Source organism: Chenopodium quinoa, unplaced genomic scaffold (genome assembly GCF_001683475.1).
Source record: "Chenopodium quinoa cultivar QQ74 unplaced genomic scaffold, ASM168347v1, whole genome shotgun sequence".
NCBI lineage: Eukaryota > Viridiplantae > Streptophyta > Magnoliopsida > Caryophyllales > Amaranthaceae > Chenopodium > Chenopodium quinoa.
Window position 1 is genome coordinate 4,470,008 of NW_018743292.1, and position 16,077 is coordinate 4,486,084.

Genomic DNA, 16,077 nt, shown 5'->3' on the forward strand with positions numbered 1-16,077 from the left:
AAAAGAAAGAGGATGTAATATGAAGTAGTAGTACAAAGGAAATGTTTAAAACAAATGGTCATTACTCTTCACAATTACTGTTAACTTTTATAATTAAGGTCATAATTATTGACAAGTTGGAGTATTATTCTTCAAGTCCTCTATTAATTGATCAATTACATGCAAAGATTAAATGATAAGTAGACATATATGGCAATGTTGCATTGAAGAAATAATTTGTAGGTTGGTTAGTGCATAGATTTCTCTTGTTTGAATTTTATAATAAAACGTTTTATGATGGGAAAAAATAATTTTTTTTAAAAAAAAAAAGAAAAAGAAACCCCTTATACTAACCGAGATACAAATCATTTATAGGTCATTTAGAATGATAACACAATCATTTCAAAGTTCCAATATACCCAAGTACTGGAAAGACAAATTAATTATACTCTGATACCCCATGTATCTGCAGTTAACATACCAGATAACCTGATTCCAGAAAGAGGCCATCCTCTTACAACTACTCATCAGCAAGACAAACTCAAAACGCGCAGCAGACTGCAATCTCATGAAACATAATGAGAGAAAAGTTTTAAAAGAAGCAATTTACAAAAATGGTAGTTTTGTCTTGAGTGATTATGATCAATCATCGGCCTAGCAAGGCAACACGATCCTTCTGCACTGCTTGAGTGAGGTTGATGTCAAAGAGCTCACAGCGTATAGGCATCTCCATTTCATAAAAAGGATTCTTTAGCACATAATCTGTGTATAGCTCATAAATGTGCTTCAAGAGAAGCTCCATATGTTGTGTTCCGGGTTCACATACCACAAAGAACTTTGTTCCTGCAAGAAACATCAAAACGACGGACGTGAATGGTTATTGTCATGCCCTCTTTAATGGTAATAGATCATTCCCTTCTCAACTGAAAGATAGCAAATTTACGAGGACAAGATTAGACGTCATCAACAAGGAACTTCAATAAATTCTTGGATCACGCCAAGCAACATGTTTATATAAGGCATATATGACACGCGGAAACAGGACAATAGTTAATATTAATGCCTGCAATTTTTAAAAATAGGTCAAATATCATAAATCATATGTAGATTACAGTAACATTGCTTCAAACAGTACCTACCGATGCCCCTAGCCACACCCTCACAGACCTAATTTGTCCACCATTACCACCCCAACCTCACTCACTAAATTGGCAATTAAGTAGAGTAAAATAGAGGGCTGGCAGCTCTCTTGAGATTGGCTAAATGTCACGAAAAAAAATACTAATATATACTTTCAAATGTTTTTCTGAAAGCCATGCAACATTGCAAACTTTACCACAAGCTATAAGATTCAACACCCTATCAATCTATCATGAACCTGTGCACTTCTCCAAGTTTCAGAAACTAAACACTACAATATTTGCCAAATCCAATTTCCCACAAACACATGAGTGAAATTCCGCTTAAGTAGTTGCTACTCTCAATAACTACAAGTTCCATCACTTCCATGCTTTCAAGAACAACTCCATCCAATCTGAAGTCCTGGAAATGGTGAGTGCAGGAAAAAGTATAAGCCCTATCTAGCAACCTATTAAATCTTTTGAGATTAGACCCCTGGTGTTAGTTTAATCAGAGATAATACAAAAACTGCAGTGCCATAAGATTAAGGTTAATCTAATAATCTTTATCATTGTACTTAGTTGGCCTCATGGTGAATTTAGGCGAATACATCCAGGCTCAATTTGGTCAATGTCTCGCTCAACACTCCGTAGCTCCCCCTCCCCCAAAGGCCCATAAATCATTATGCCCTTTTCAAATTCATGAATAATGCCGCTCATTCCTACAGATAACAGAAACTAAACATCTACCAACCAATCTACATGAGCATCACATGTTCCTACTATGCAATTCTTGATGCATCATACATTTCATGCTATGAATCACGCATTCACACTACAAAGCACACACTTACCCTCTCACTATATGAACACAGTTAAGTTTTAGTAGGGTAAAAATGATAAGACTGAATATTGGTGAGATCGAAAGTAGTGTATATTAGTATATGTTGTGTTCTGGGTTCACATAAAACACAGAACTTTTTTCCCGCAAGAAACATGAAAACAATACGTTTTGGACGTCAAAGGTAAATAAATCATGCCCTTGTCAATGGTAACAAATTCAAAAGGACATGTTTGGACATCATCAACAAGAATGTTCAATAGATTCTTGGATCACTCCAAGAAACACGTTTATATAAGGCATATACGACACTAAGAAACAAGATGGTAATTAACATTTAATGCCAGCTATTTTTGGAATTATCAGCAATCGATCGTAGATTACATTTCCATTGCTTTAAACAATACCTACCGATGCTCTCAACCACACCCTCACAGACCTAACCTGTCCACCATTACCTCCCCAACCCCACTCTCTAAATTGGCAATTAAGTAGAGTGTATATAGAAGGCAGGCAGCTATCCCAAAAACAACAATTCTGAAATCAAATACTCAAATAGCATGAAGAAATTCGATACATATTTTTAAATGTTATTCTGAAAGCCATGCAAAGTTGCAAACTTTCCTATGTAATAACTACCACTACAAGCTTCAATGCCCCTATCATGAATCTGTGCACTTCTCCAAGCTTCAGTAAACTAAACACTACAGTAGTTTCTATATCCCAGTTCCCAGCTAAACACACAAGCGAAATCCTGCTTGACTAGTTGACACTCTCAGTAATTACAGGATTCTAGCCTTCTAGGACCGTAATTGACAGTAAAACCACTATATTATTAGCCAGGGGACGTTCCATGCTTTCAAGAACAGCTCCATCCAATCTAAATTCCTGGAAATGACGAGTGCAGGAAAACATAAGCCCTATCTAGCAACCTCTAAGGCTCTAACATTAGATCTTTTGTGATTAGACCTCTAATGCTAGTTTAATCAGAGATAATACAAAAACGGTGGTGCAATAAGTTTAAGGTTAATCTGTTAATCTTTATCGTTGTACAGAGTAGGTGTCATGATGATCTTAGGCAAATACAATCAGGTTCAATTTGGTGATGTTTTCCTCAACACTCCCCCCTCCACCTAAACACCCTTAAATCACTATGCCCTATTCATTTTCCTGGATGATGCCACTCATTGCTATAGATTACAAAACCCCAGAGATAACAGAAACTATCCATCTGCAATTAAAAGAAAAAACAATGCTCCTCTTAACTTCCCTAACATCTAAGCCACAGAAATAAACATATCAAACAAACAAAAGCTTTGTACTCTACCCCTAATGAATCACAAACGAATACTTTCACGTTCAATCTTATAGCAAGACAAATGATAGGTTTTCCATACAACTCTAAAGCAAGTGCATTGCAAGATTTCCACTACAAAATCTAAAACTAATTCCAACCCACCCCACGAAAAGATCGAATTGACACTAAATTCTAGTCCTTTTTTTATGTCATTCATAACCAACACTGTCAATAACGAGCCACTATCACAATCACTCCATATTCACATCTCCAATCTGTACTCACAAACCCCTTAAAACAAAAGATCAACACAATTGACAGCATCAATTTTCATCAAAAACATGAAATTGAATATTCCATACAAAAAGAACAGGAGAAAAGATTTTACCAGTGAGAGATTGGAAGCAATGAAGATCAAAGGTATCGGCTTCGAGAAGTTCAACCCCAAAACAACCCGAAACAGGCGATAATTGCTGAGAAATTGCGTGCATTGAATGCCATAAACTCGCTAATCTCAATGTATCATTTGTATCCATTCTACCAGCTGATCCATAATCCTAAACAATATTCCCACAACAGAAAATTCAATAAAGTTTCAGTTTTTTTAAGAAAAAAACTACTAACGTGTATAATTACGAAGATAGATGGAAATTATGAATACCTTGTAGTAAATGAGACCTCCAGATTTGTTGATTATGTATAAACTATAAATGGCCGCCATTTATGAATTCCAATTGATCCGGAAAATTCAGAGAAGAACCCTAATTGCCGAGATCTCAATTCAACCCCAATTTTTCTGGGGTTATGTGAGATTTTAAGAGATATTAATGGATTCCTTTAATTTCAGTAGTGAATTGGAGATGTTTGAAATAAGGAGCGAAATGATGAAATTACAAGGAAATTAATGTGGAGGTCAAGCTTTGAGTTGCTGTTAGAACCCAGCACGGTGTGTTGGAAAGAGAGTGATGATACTTCTTCCGTTTCATTCATACTCCGTAATTCATTACCGTTGTTATTGCATAATTTTAGTTACTACTCGTATGTGTATAAATTTCTTTAATTATGTATAGGTAATAACAGAAAATTTTGGTACGAGGTTAAAAATTTAGACTATTGACATAACAATAATGTGAATAGTGTTTAAAATTTATGTGTCCTCAACGATGATACGATCTTAAGTTATGTTGGATTCCTTATTGACATGTTTGGTATGTGAGAATTGAAGGTGAAATAAGAATTTTTATCCCAATTGTAACAAAATCTCATGTTTGTTATAGAGTGTGTAGGATTGAGATGATAAGAACGAAAAAAATAGGTACAAGTAACAAAATGTCATTAATCTCGTGTAAATATGTTAACATTGCCACTAATGAACCGAAAGGTTTAATGTTAATAAGTGTATCTTTGTAATCTCTTTGTAACTATTATACCTTACAAGTTCTATCCACTCCATATCATTTAAGTTAAGTATAAAATAAGGGACTCAATTCTTGCAAAATGTGGAGAAATAAAGGGGACTCTATTCATTTTACAACGGGAAAAGGAACTAGATTAGAATGAGCTTGGATTGATAGTGGGTTTTTATTAAATAAGGGAAAGAATTGAGTCCTCTTGATTAAACAATTGAGTCCCTTTGGTCAACTAAGTAAAAGAAGAAAAAAAAGAAAAAAAGTATATTTTTGTTTATTTTGTAAATATTTTAATTTACAAAAAATAAAGTCCCTTGCTCTTTTTGGGAACAATAGCAGAGCATATTCACTTTCATCACTCACGTTTCGTCCTCAAATTGCAACGAATTTTGCGGCAAAGAGCATCAAGAGGTACGTAATTCCTTTTAATTAATTGTTTTTGTTTGGATTTACATATATAATTGAGGTATATTTTTAGGTTGTTAGTTTGCTTGCATAAGTGTTAGGTTTGTGTACTTAGTGAAATTCATGCCTTATTACTATTTAAAACTCTGATTATGTCTTAAATGGGGATGAATTATGATTTTGTTTTGTAATATAATTCTTGTTATGTACGCTTTGGTTATCTTTTGTTTGTTTAGGGGTGATAATGTTTGGGTTATTAATAGATATGAAAATCATACATCGATACCCATGCATAGCCGATGGGGATTCGGGGTCTACTCTTACCCTGATGGCTATCAAAGACAAGCAGTGGTATGTACATTTCAAAAATTAAATTGAGTACTGCAATTATATAATATTAAACTAAGCCCTTTTATTCATAATATTTCTCAGCAAACCAACACAAGAGGAAATCAATCATCAGCATCATCACTGGTTACAGTAGAAACCTCTACTCAGGTACATCACTCAAACACAATTAGAAATAATAAGGCATAAAATTACAATACTTTAAGCTAAATCTACTTTCTTCATCATCTTCATTACATCCTTTGCCAACTCTACATTTTTCTTCAAAGACTTGACTAGCTCATAAGCTAAATCTGACTCATATGGACTGTCAACCCACCTAAAATAGTCACACTCATCTACTTGTTTATAGTTTGGACATATTAGAAATCTCATAAAAGGATGCCGGTCTATCTTAGAAACTCTCCTTAATGGCCTTTTGTTGCAATGACACCATACACAGGACATATCCATAATCAATTTTTTTTCTTTATTTTAGGGCTCTGCAAGCCTTCGTTGAAACTGCTGATGTGTGCTTCTGCTACAAATGCAAGACAAATAAGCTACAAACTATGAAGATGAAGAACATGCTTTCTTTTTTTTTTTTTTTTTTTTTTTTTTTTTTTTTAAGTATTATTATTATTGAAAGAATTATTTTTTTGGATAACAAACATTTTAAAAATTTCAAGAACAAAGCTTTTGTATTGCTGTTGCACTTTCTTAATTTCAAACGGCTATATTTTTGAAACAAATCAGCAGGAATGATTAATGAAGGGATTGAATTCATTTGGTTTAATCAAAGCACTAATGAGGGAACTCAATTCTTTATAAGGGACTTAAATTCTTCTTGGGTTAAAGGTGAGTTAAGGCACCTGAATATACCCCCTCCCATCGGAAATTTAACCCCAGTCTCCTTTTCCTCTATAAAATAAATAAAGTTCCATTTCCCCACATTTTGCAAGAATTAAGTCCTCTGTTTTATACTCAACTCCATTCAATTAAGATTTGACATTTGGTATTTTCAACAACAAATTCGCAAATCCAAATACTATAACTCTTATTCCAACATACCAAACACAAAATATAAATTACAAACTTACAATATCAATACGTGTGTCTCGTATATTTATCAGAAGGCTAATAAGCAAGCAGTTACTCATTTAAGATATGGTGTTCCGTGATCATAATACATATGGTCGACCAAAACAATACTCGTAATTACATAAACAATCTCTGAATCTATGTCCAAACCTAACACAATAATAAATTAACAATAGCATCTCTCTCAAATTTCCATTGAGGGGCCTTAACAGAGCCACGCCTTAAACTTCAACAATTCCTTCTCCATTTCACCCTTTTTCCTTCCCTTTATATTTTGGCGCTCACATTATACTTTACTCGACGACCCACCCAACTACCTTCCCTCTCCTCTCTTCACCAACACTCATTTCCACCGTTTTCCGACAACAATGGCAGACCCACAATCTCCAATGGTCGAAATCAACGGCTTAGAATTCACTTACCCTGGAATCGACGGTCATCCTCCTCCTGGCTCCACCCCTTTAATCCAGGATTTCTCTCTTTCCCTCTTTCCCGGTGATCGTTGTCTTCTCGTCGGTGCTAATGGCGCGGGTTTCATCTCTTTCTCTCTCCTCCATTGATTTTTCCTTCATTTCATTTTTATATTTTGTGGGTTTTTTAAATTTTTGATTTTTTTTAATAGGGAAGACAACAATTCTGAAGATATTAGGAGGGAAGCATATGGTTGAGCCTCATATGGTTCGGGTTCTTGGGCGATCCGCTTTTCACGATACTAATTTGACTTCTTCTGGTGATTTGTGTTATCTTGGTGGAGAGGTTTGATTTTACTGCCTTTTAATTCGATTTTCCGGGTAATTGGTTATTGGGCTGATTTTTTACTGCTTAATTTTTGTTGGGTGTTTGTTTTTTTTGCTGTTTGATTCTGTTTTTTAATTGTTGATTTTGAATGCGAAATCAATTAATGCATTTTCAATATTGTATGCTCGTGATTGTTGTAACTTGTGAGTTGTGATCCTATAGTTCTATCTAGGGGAATTATTGTGAATTTGGTTATAAAAAGTTATCAATTTGATTTTGTATGGACTAATATGAATTAGCATTAATCTTACATCATAATTCTTATAGCATTAGCATTTTGAGTAGTCGTGTATATTGATAGATTGTAGTATGATTGGATCAGGAAAGAAATTTGTTATTGTTTGTGATTAATGATCATGAAATTTGTTGTCTTTGGGCATTGTATATGTAGCTGCCTTTAATGTTTATAGCTAAATTGTATGGTAAACCGCGCTAGTTCAGGCACTTAAGTCGCTCCAAATTCACTTCAGTTATCAGTTATGATGGCAACTTAGATGCCTTATGCCTATAACCCTTTTGAATGCATTTTGACATACTTGAAATAGCTATATGCTGTTAATTTACAGGGTTATTATTTTCTGTGCAGTGGAAGCGTGACGTTGCTTTTGCTGGATTCGAGGTTTCTATACAGATAGATGTTTCTGCTGAGAAAATGATATTTGGAGTTGGGGGTGTAGATCCTGCAAGAAGGGCTGAACTAATAAAGGTATGTTGAGAAAAATATACTTCATATTATGTTGGAAAATGTTTGATATGTTAGTGATGCTGCATGTTTGTTAGTTAATACTTAGTACCAATGGGAAGAGTGTTGAGGTAACACATACAATAATTAGTATTAGCATCTTCAATGTCTCGCAGAAAAATCATCAGTGAGAACTATAAAATCTCCATAAAAAGGGAGGTCATAAAAAAATGATCTTAGTTGGATGATGAGATTTACATCTTAAACTGTTTAGTTTGAAGGTCATAATTTCCCGGTTGTTAATTGCACTGCACCTCCTTATACTAGAACCAGAGCAACAGATCATCACCGACCTTGCAACTCGCATAGATGATTGAAAACTCTTTTTCATTGCAAAACATTCTTGAAACAATGAGCTAGATATAGATCTAAGCAACAAACGTCTTGCTTGTTGGCAGTTGTTGCCCTCCACATCTAGCAACCTCATTATCGTTCTGAAGTTCTTTTCATTCCTTTTCTTGGGATTCAAGGAAGAGAGGATGATTTAACTCTTGAGGAACTTAATTTATCTATGCATCTGTAAAACTAGCTTGCTCCACCAATTGTTGATTTCCCGTAGCTTTTGATCTTCTTTTTTCTCGCCTTTATCATTACAATTCTTCTGGTTGCTTTGCGAATTTAAGAGTCTTTTAACAAATGCTTGTTGTATGAATTGCGAATTCTTCTTGTATGTGTGGCTTTTGATGCTCTTGATTTCATCACTGTATGACTCCCAAATTTGGGGTGATTTTCTTCATTGTAATGTTAAAGAGTGAATAGTACATGTCCAATGATATGATTAGGGAAGAAGAAATCTTCCAATGTTCAGATCTGGGGTCTAGTAACCATGTCACTTTGTCCTAAAGACATTAGATTTTCTTTTGGGTTTGACAGAGGAGGTATTCCATATTCTTCTGCTCTCTCATAATGTGCTCAAAAGCCAAACTAATTTTGCTGGGTCAAGCATAAGATCATCCTTTTCAGGTTCATGTCTAACGCATATCAAATAAAGCATTCCTATGATTGTCCACATAATTCCTTAAAATGCCAGCATGCCTCCAATGCCAAACGTCTACTTTTTCAGAAGCTCTTACTTGGTGTTGGCTGCACTTTACCAGATTGCCTCCTGTTCAGCTATTAATCTTCTGGTCTTTCAGTTTAGATCTATAGATTTCCCAAACAATCATGGTAAACTTAATTTATTCTTAGGGTGAGAATGGGATATAATGTTCAATTAGGATAAAGCAAGAAGCCCGGATCAGAATTGGAATTTGGTGAAAAGAAATAAACTGACCTGAGGGTGGGTCTTTTAGAAAAGGTCTTTCTCCTAGTGACCAATACCTCCTCTCTTAGAGCAAGCATATAGGTAACCAATGGACTTGGTCGCCTTTCTTTTGTCCCTTTGGTGGATTACTGAGTAGACAAGATAAATGAATAAAGAGAAGTGCGACCCAAGAGAGAAATTGGCCAGCATCCTCTCATATTTTCCCTAAAACAATTGGCGACTAAGCCTCTTGATCAAGATGGATATTTGCTGATGGGTATCCAACTTTATATTTAAATTGAAGCTTCTCATCTTCTACAAACCAGTCAATTCAGAATTTTTAGATCAAGCATTTGGAGTTAGACGTGTGATCAGTTAGCCAGAAAAAATTGTTTTTGGGTTGGATCCTTCTTTTTCCTGGCTTACTGCTTCCCTTGACTTCAATTTACTAAAGCTAGAAGAGGGTTGGTTCAGTATTCCTGTATTTTAATAATGTCTATTTAATCTGTTCCCTTTGCCTTTGTAAATAAGAAATTAAAAACATAATAAATGGAATGGCTGTGACATGTTTTACTGTTTTCTTGTCATTAGGTGCTGGACATTGATCTGTCTTGGAGGATGCACAAAGTATCTGATGGTCAGAGAAGACGAGTTCAAATCTGTATGGGTCTTCTCAAGCCATTTAAGGTATATGTCGCAGGCTTGCAGTTGCTCGAGTTCAGATTTTTTTAAAAGGTGATACCTGGATATTATGCTTTGTTGAGCTAAACCTTGTCCTGTTTATCCAGGTTCTTCTTCTTGATGAGATCACAGTTGACCTTGATGTGCTAGGAAGAGCTGACCTTCTTAGGTTTCTCATCAAGGAATGTGAAGAGAGGGGTGCTATAATCATCTATGCGACACATATATTTGATGGGCTCGAGAACTGGCCAACACATATTGTGGGTTAAGTTAATATCTGATATATTTTGTGATTAATCCATGTTTTAATTGATTTCTGTAATCCAATGAGGTAGTGACTGGACTAAACTTATTTTCAGGTGTATGTGGCTCGCGGAAAGTTACAGTTATCATTGCCCATGGAAAAAGTTAAGGAGATGTCAAATTTGTCATTAATGGTAAGTCTCCCATCCCCACCCCCTCCACCCTAAAGTTTGAGTAAAATACTAGCCTACTAGGCTTGTAAGCTCCTTGTAACATTCTGGTCAGCTCCTTGTAAGCTGTATGAAGTGACACTCCATATTCTGGTCTGCTTGCAGAGGACAGTGGAGAGTTGGCTGAGGAAAGAACGAGATGAGGAAAGAAAAAGAAGGAAAGAAAGAAAAGCAAATGGCCTTCCAGAATTTGAGAAGCGTGTTGAAGGCACTCGTGTTGTTGGTGATCCTGCCCATGCTGCTGCTCGTGTAACGAACAATGGATGGGCTGCAGGACGGCTGCATTCCACCCTTGCTGGTGAAGACAACTTCACCTTCAGCTCGAACAGAGTCCTAAGACAATAGTTTTTAATATTCAAGCTATTAAACTTATCAGGTTTGAAGTTGTACTATAATTATTCATCAAACAATTTACAGGCTATAGCTAGCATTCGAGTTTTGACTGAATACGTTTAGCATTCAGGAGTTTTTATACTATTACTGTTGTATCAACTTGTACGCATAAACTTGCACATTTTGGGGGCAAATCTTATTTTTGTATTGGAAAGCGTTATAATGAAAGAGTCCCACTTTACTTCCAATTTGCTGTTTGTGTGAGAATGTTAACATTTTACACTTTCCAAACCATAGCCAAGCTCCTATAGTGGAATACTGTTGTTTATAATATATACGGCCTCTATTAATTTCTTTGCTTTCTAAATTTGTTTCCAGAACTTCTCTTTCCTTGGGTTGATTTCTATTAAAAGGGCAAACTTATCCGTCAATATAAATAAGTGTAATCCACACATAAAAGTAGAGCATATACAAGTATTACATCAAGGAGAAAATTCTCACTTTAGTTCTAATACATCACATTCAGGCAAAAAATCAAATCATATATCTAGTCTAGTAACCTGTTATTAATATATGGAGTAAGAAATCAAGGCAATTTTTTATAACCTTAGGATCTTCCATTGCTACTGATTAAGGGCAAGTTTTGCTGCTAACAAACTAATTTGTTGTACTTCATTGCCACAAGGCCATTACTACTTCATGTCTACAATTTTTGATCTCACTTCAGAACGACAGTCAAAACAGTCGGCAGTAATTAAAATTTTTGACATGAAATGACCTTAGATTTAGCTGCTACAAGAAAGCAACCGGCCAAGCACCTCCAACACAAAGCCAACTGATTACTAGTTGGTATGCTTGTTAATAAGGTGAGATACTAACAAATAATGGTTGAAATGAGAGCAGTCCCTTTATAAGCACAATTGGAAGATAGATCTGATTAATTAAGGGTGTAATCTTAAAAAGCTGGTTGAAATGAGCATCACGTCCCTACATAAGCACGATTGGAAGATGGAACAGGGAATGATTGTTCCAAAGAATATCATGGTCACAGTATATATCAACATGAAACAAACTCTTTCCTGAGATACATTTTAGTTATTCTGAATCTACAAAAGTATTGATATCATATAGCAATTTCTATGATCATAACAAAACCTTCATAAGCATAATCACATTAACACAACCACTGTTGTGATCTTTTTAACATAGCAAACAAAAAGCAAAGGCCAAAAGCTCAATATTATCTCCCACATAAACAGGTGCTTCAAAATCCACCATATAATCATCCTAAGCTCAGCCAGGCAGATCCTTCATCTAAGCCTGTGACAAGAACAATAAGAAAAATTCAGTTAAGAAAAATGCAACGATAGTATTTGAAGAAGGTATCTCTTGAAATATAAAAAACCACCTTGCTGGCAATGTTGTTGGACAGCCAGTCCAATCCCTCGTAAAGACCTTCACCAGAAGTGGCGCATGTGCTCTGGATATACCTGTACAGACAAATTAAGAATTTAGAAACTCTTCACGTTTAATCACAGTAGGTTATTGTACAGCAAAACAATAAGAATACACTAACCAGTGACGCTGACGAAGGGAATGGAGACCAAGCTTATCAGTAATCTCCGCAGCAGTCATTGCATTTGGAAGATCTTGCTTGTTGGCAAAGACCAAAAGGACGGCATCCCTCAACTCATCCTGCACAGGAACAAAATTGATATCATCATCATGAAAAATACATCCATCTCAATTCAAATTCCACTATGAATGCTCACCTCATTCAACATCCTATGCAGCTCATCCCTTGCCTCAACCACACGATCACGATCATTGCTATCCACCACAAAGATGAGTCCTTGGGTGTTTTGGAAATAATGTCTCCACAAAGGTCGAATCTGGATTTTACAAAGAATTACAAATTATACAACAATTTAACCCAATTTGACCCAGTTGACTACTTGTTTTAAGTAACACAATGAAGTTGAATTTAAGTATAAACATATAAAACAATGTGTAATGTGAGCAGAATCATGAGGTCCACAAACATAGGGAAAAGCAAGGGAACTCAAAACGAAGCCCGTGTTTATCTAGCTTATGAAGACGTAGAGCGCCAATTGAAGGACATACAATCAGCACTGGACCATAAATAAGCATTCTTGCATTGCAATAATTTAAAAAAAAATACAACAGATTATGGGGCCTTCATGGCATCCTTCCATTATAATCAGAAAGAAAACTCAAAACATGTAAGTGCAACCCATTTTTATCTAGCTTATGAAGACGTAGAGTGCCAATTCAAGGACATACAATCAGCACTGGACCATAAATAAGCATTCTTGCATTACAATAATCATATAGAAAATAAAACAGATTATTGAGGCCTTCATGGCATCTTTCCATCGTATAACCAGAAGAAAACTCAAAACATGTATGTGAAACCATAGATAGCTCATTATTATGTCAAGTACAGACAAGCAAAAGTCAGAACAAGACCATCAAATGAGCAAATGCATTCTACGAAAATCCCTTTCAGCATTTTACAATATAAAAAGGTGAATGGGGTTTTACAGAGATTAGTGAATGGTGTCAGCCACAGCATGGATAGCCTTCCCTTATAGCAATAAGGAAAAACTGAAAGACGAGGCGGCATCAGTTGATGTTGCTTATGGTTATGTTAGGTGCTGAAGGAAGACAAAGCAATCAGCACAATACAGTCAATAAGCGTGCAAATCAATTATGATTACGCCTTAATGGAACATAAGTGGTCAGATCGGCAACTACAGTTTGTTATCTTTAATTTATTTTTCTTGCTTTTGAACAAGGACTGGGTAATGATATAAGCCACAGGCATGGACACTCTTCCCTCTTACGAAGGAAAAGACAAAAGAAAAGGTGGCACAATCAGTATAGCTTATAGTTTTGTTGAAAGCACTGTGTAAGAGTCTACTTCAAACTGAAAAGCATGCATATCTCAAAAGACACAAATAAAAGATGGATGACTACAATACCTTGTCCTGACCTCCAACATCCCACACTGTAAAGCTAATGTTTTTGTATTCCACGGTCTCGACATTGAATCCTAATCAAAAAGCAAAAGAACACAATTGTTAATCCTTGCTAGCTGCGTAATGCAGAAATTGAGTACAACTTAAGAAAGTATACAGGTGGTAGGAAATAGAAAATTAATAACTAGCAGCAATCTGCAGATCATCTATAACTTAGAATGATCATTTAAGAAGCATTTACAGAAAACACAGAACAAAACTGAAATTACACAGCAACAACAATGGCTAACCAACCGAACAAAACACAATCTATGACAAGAAACCCATCAATAATCTTCGGAATATCGGGGTCAATTCATTTTCTCTGTCATCACTCATCAAGGTTCTCTTTTTAACACCCATGGCCCAATATTCAAAAATCCTCATATCGAGATATTTTATCAATTCTTTCCATAAATTAATACAAATGAGTCTTCAAACATAATGAACACACTCCCTCAGATCCCAAAACAGTTTTTACAAATTGAAATCAATAAATTAATGCAACAGTAATTGCCACTCAATCATATCCTTATCAGATATATTGTAAACCAAAAAACTACCAATATTTACTTACAAAACAAATCACCAATCAATTATTAACGTGACAATGGCTTAAATGACTATTATTTTGGATCAAACAAACATAAAATCATACATAACCTTCAAACCATGATCCACCCCAACATCTGCTTATTATCATCGAATGCCATTAAAATATCATCAAAATACTTGGCATAACATAAACAAATAATAAAAAAATAAAAATAAAATTGAAGTACAGAAATCAGAATATTCTTGAAAATTCTTACCAATGGTAGGAATGGTGGTAACAATCTCACCCAGCTTGAGCTTATACAAAATGGTGGTCTTACCAGCCGCATCGAGACCCACCATCAATATTCTCATCTCTTTCTTCGCAAATAACCTACTGAACAGCTTTGTGAATGAAAGCCCCATTTTTCCTTCAAATCTACATCACAATCAACAAAAAAAAAAACATAAATTAATAATTAATCAACAATAACATGTAAATCAAATTGAATTTCGAAATTAATTAACATTTGAACACAAATCACAGCAATTCAAATCAGAAAACCCTAAATCGATAGATCGATTTTTGCTAACCTGATTCAAATCGGTAAATTACTAGATTTATCAAAACTTTACCGTTGGATCTGATGATGATTATAGAAATGAGCGAAGAAATTGAGGAGAGAGTAAGAGAAGAATTGTAGAGAGAGAAAGAACTTACAAAGTAGAGAGAGAAAATTGAGCTAGGGCTTGAACAAGGGACAGCGGGCAGATCTTGATTAAGCTGCCCGTTTATCAATTTTTTTTTAAATCAACGGTCCGTCAATTATTTCTGGATCAGTGTTTGGGTATTTATAGATGGGCCTTGAATGGGCTGTGGGCCCAAAGACAGACGTTATAACGGTGTAAGAATTTGCCGTTAGATGATCACTCCGTTTAATTATTTGCAAAGTGAACGTATTTTATGTCCGGCTGGTCACTTCATGTGACCACTTATTATATAAGTAAATTTTGTAACATTAACTGAATAATCGATATCACAATCAAAATAATTCCTATAATGCTGATCGAGTATCCCCTACAACATTAACGAAGTAACTGAGTATGACCCGCCACATATAAAAATTTGTGAAATTGCAAACATTACAATTAAAAAGAAAAATCATATTTATTCTGTGTGGCGCGGTGCACCAATGATTACACATGGTTGGAATGGATCAGTCACGTGATGGGTTTTTATTTATGCTTTAAGGCCGTAGATCGTACGCTAATAGTAGCGTGCTATGGGGTTGGGCTAATGAATTATGGGCCATACATGCTGATTCTGTCGGCCTGCTTCCTCACATTACCTCAACTTAACCATTATTAGGGTGGAAAGTTTTTTGTGTTTGTTTCTTATTCTTTTTTAAAGGCTTACCATATACTTAATTAATTAATAAGATTCTTAATTAATTAGGTTCGATAATTCGATTCGAACCCATTACGATGTTAGTGTATTTGGGTCAAGATTTTGACTCGTATAAGTATTTTCACAGGAATAATTAGAGTAATTGTTTAGATACTCATTTGTAAGCCTTACACAAATAATTTATTGTATATAGAAATACTTTGTTTTTAGACAAGTGCCAAATGATCGATCTCGGTATTTCCTAAATTCACTTTGTATGCTCAAAAATAGTTTTGAAGTGTTTGTTTCTAATGAAAGCAATCTTCTAGTTAATTACGGAGTACTTTGTTTAGTTGACGCTTTTGTTT

General features: G+C 35.1%; 3 protein-coding genes across 4 annotated transcripts; 1 reads left to right on the forward strand and 2 right to left on the reverse strand.

The window, feature by feature from the left end:
• Positions 1 to 327: 327 nt before the first annotated feature.
• On the reverse strand, positions 328 to 4,265 carry LOC110736535 (trafficking protein particle complex subunit 4-like). Its single transcript, XM_021916764.1, has 3 exons — positions 3,897 to 4,265; positions 3,624 to 3,792; positions 328 to 822 (listed from the first exon to the last, which is right to left on the reverse strand). Exons 1-3 carry the CDS (start codon positions 3,954 to 3,956, stop codon positions 626 to 628), a joined length of 426 nt encoding a protein of 141 aa, XP_021772456.1. The 5' UTR covers positions 3,957 to 4,265; the 3' UTR covers positions 328 to 625.
• A 2,325-nt stretch (positions 4,266 to 6,590) lies between these two features.
• On the forward strand, positions 6,591 to 10,995 carry LOC110736536 (ABC transporter I family member 20-like). The gene is made up of 7 exons (XM_021916765.1): positions 6,591 to 7,008; positions 7,100 to 7,233; positions 7,862 to 7,981; positions 9,852 to 9,947; positions 10,049 to 10,201; positions 10,301 to 10,378; positions 10,520 to 10,995. The coding sequence occupies exons 1-7, from the start codon at positions 6,846 to 6,848 to the stop codon at positions 10,757 to 10,759; spliced, it is 984 nt and encodes a 327-aa protein (XP_021772457.1). The 5' UTR covers positions 6,591 to 6,845; the 3' UTR covers positions 10,760 to 10,995.
• Positions 10,996 to 11,768: 773 nt separating this feature from the next.
• Positions 11,769 to 15,149, reverse strand: LOC110736537 (ADP-ribosylation factor-like). Of its 2 annotated transcripts, none has more exons than XM_021916766.1 (7): positions 15,044 to 15,149; positions 14,601 to 14,761; positions 13,753 to 13,823; positions 12,520 to 12,639; positions 12,324 to 12,442; positions 12,156 to 12,237; positions 11,769 to 12,067 (listed from the first exon to the last, which is right to left on the reverse strand). In XM_021916766.1, the coding sequence occupies exons 2-7, from the start codon at positions 14,746 to 14,748 to the stop codon at positions 12,062 to 12,064; spliced, it is 546 nt and encodes a 181-aa protein (XP_021772458.1). In that variant the 5' UTR covers positions 14,749 to 14,761; positions 15,044 to 15,149; the 3' UTR covers positions 11,769 to 12,061. The 2 variants fall into 2 exon arrangements, with proteins under 2 accessions (XP_021772458.1, XP_021772459.1); XM_021916767.1 differs by lacking the exon at positions 15,044 to 15,149 and adding an exon at positions 14,917 to 14,972.
• Positions 15,150 to 16,077: the final 928 nt, after the last annotated feature.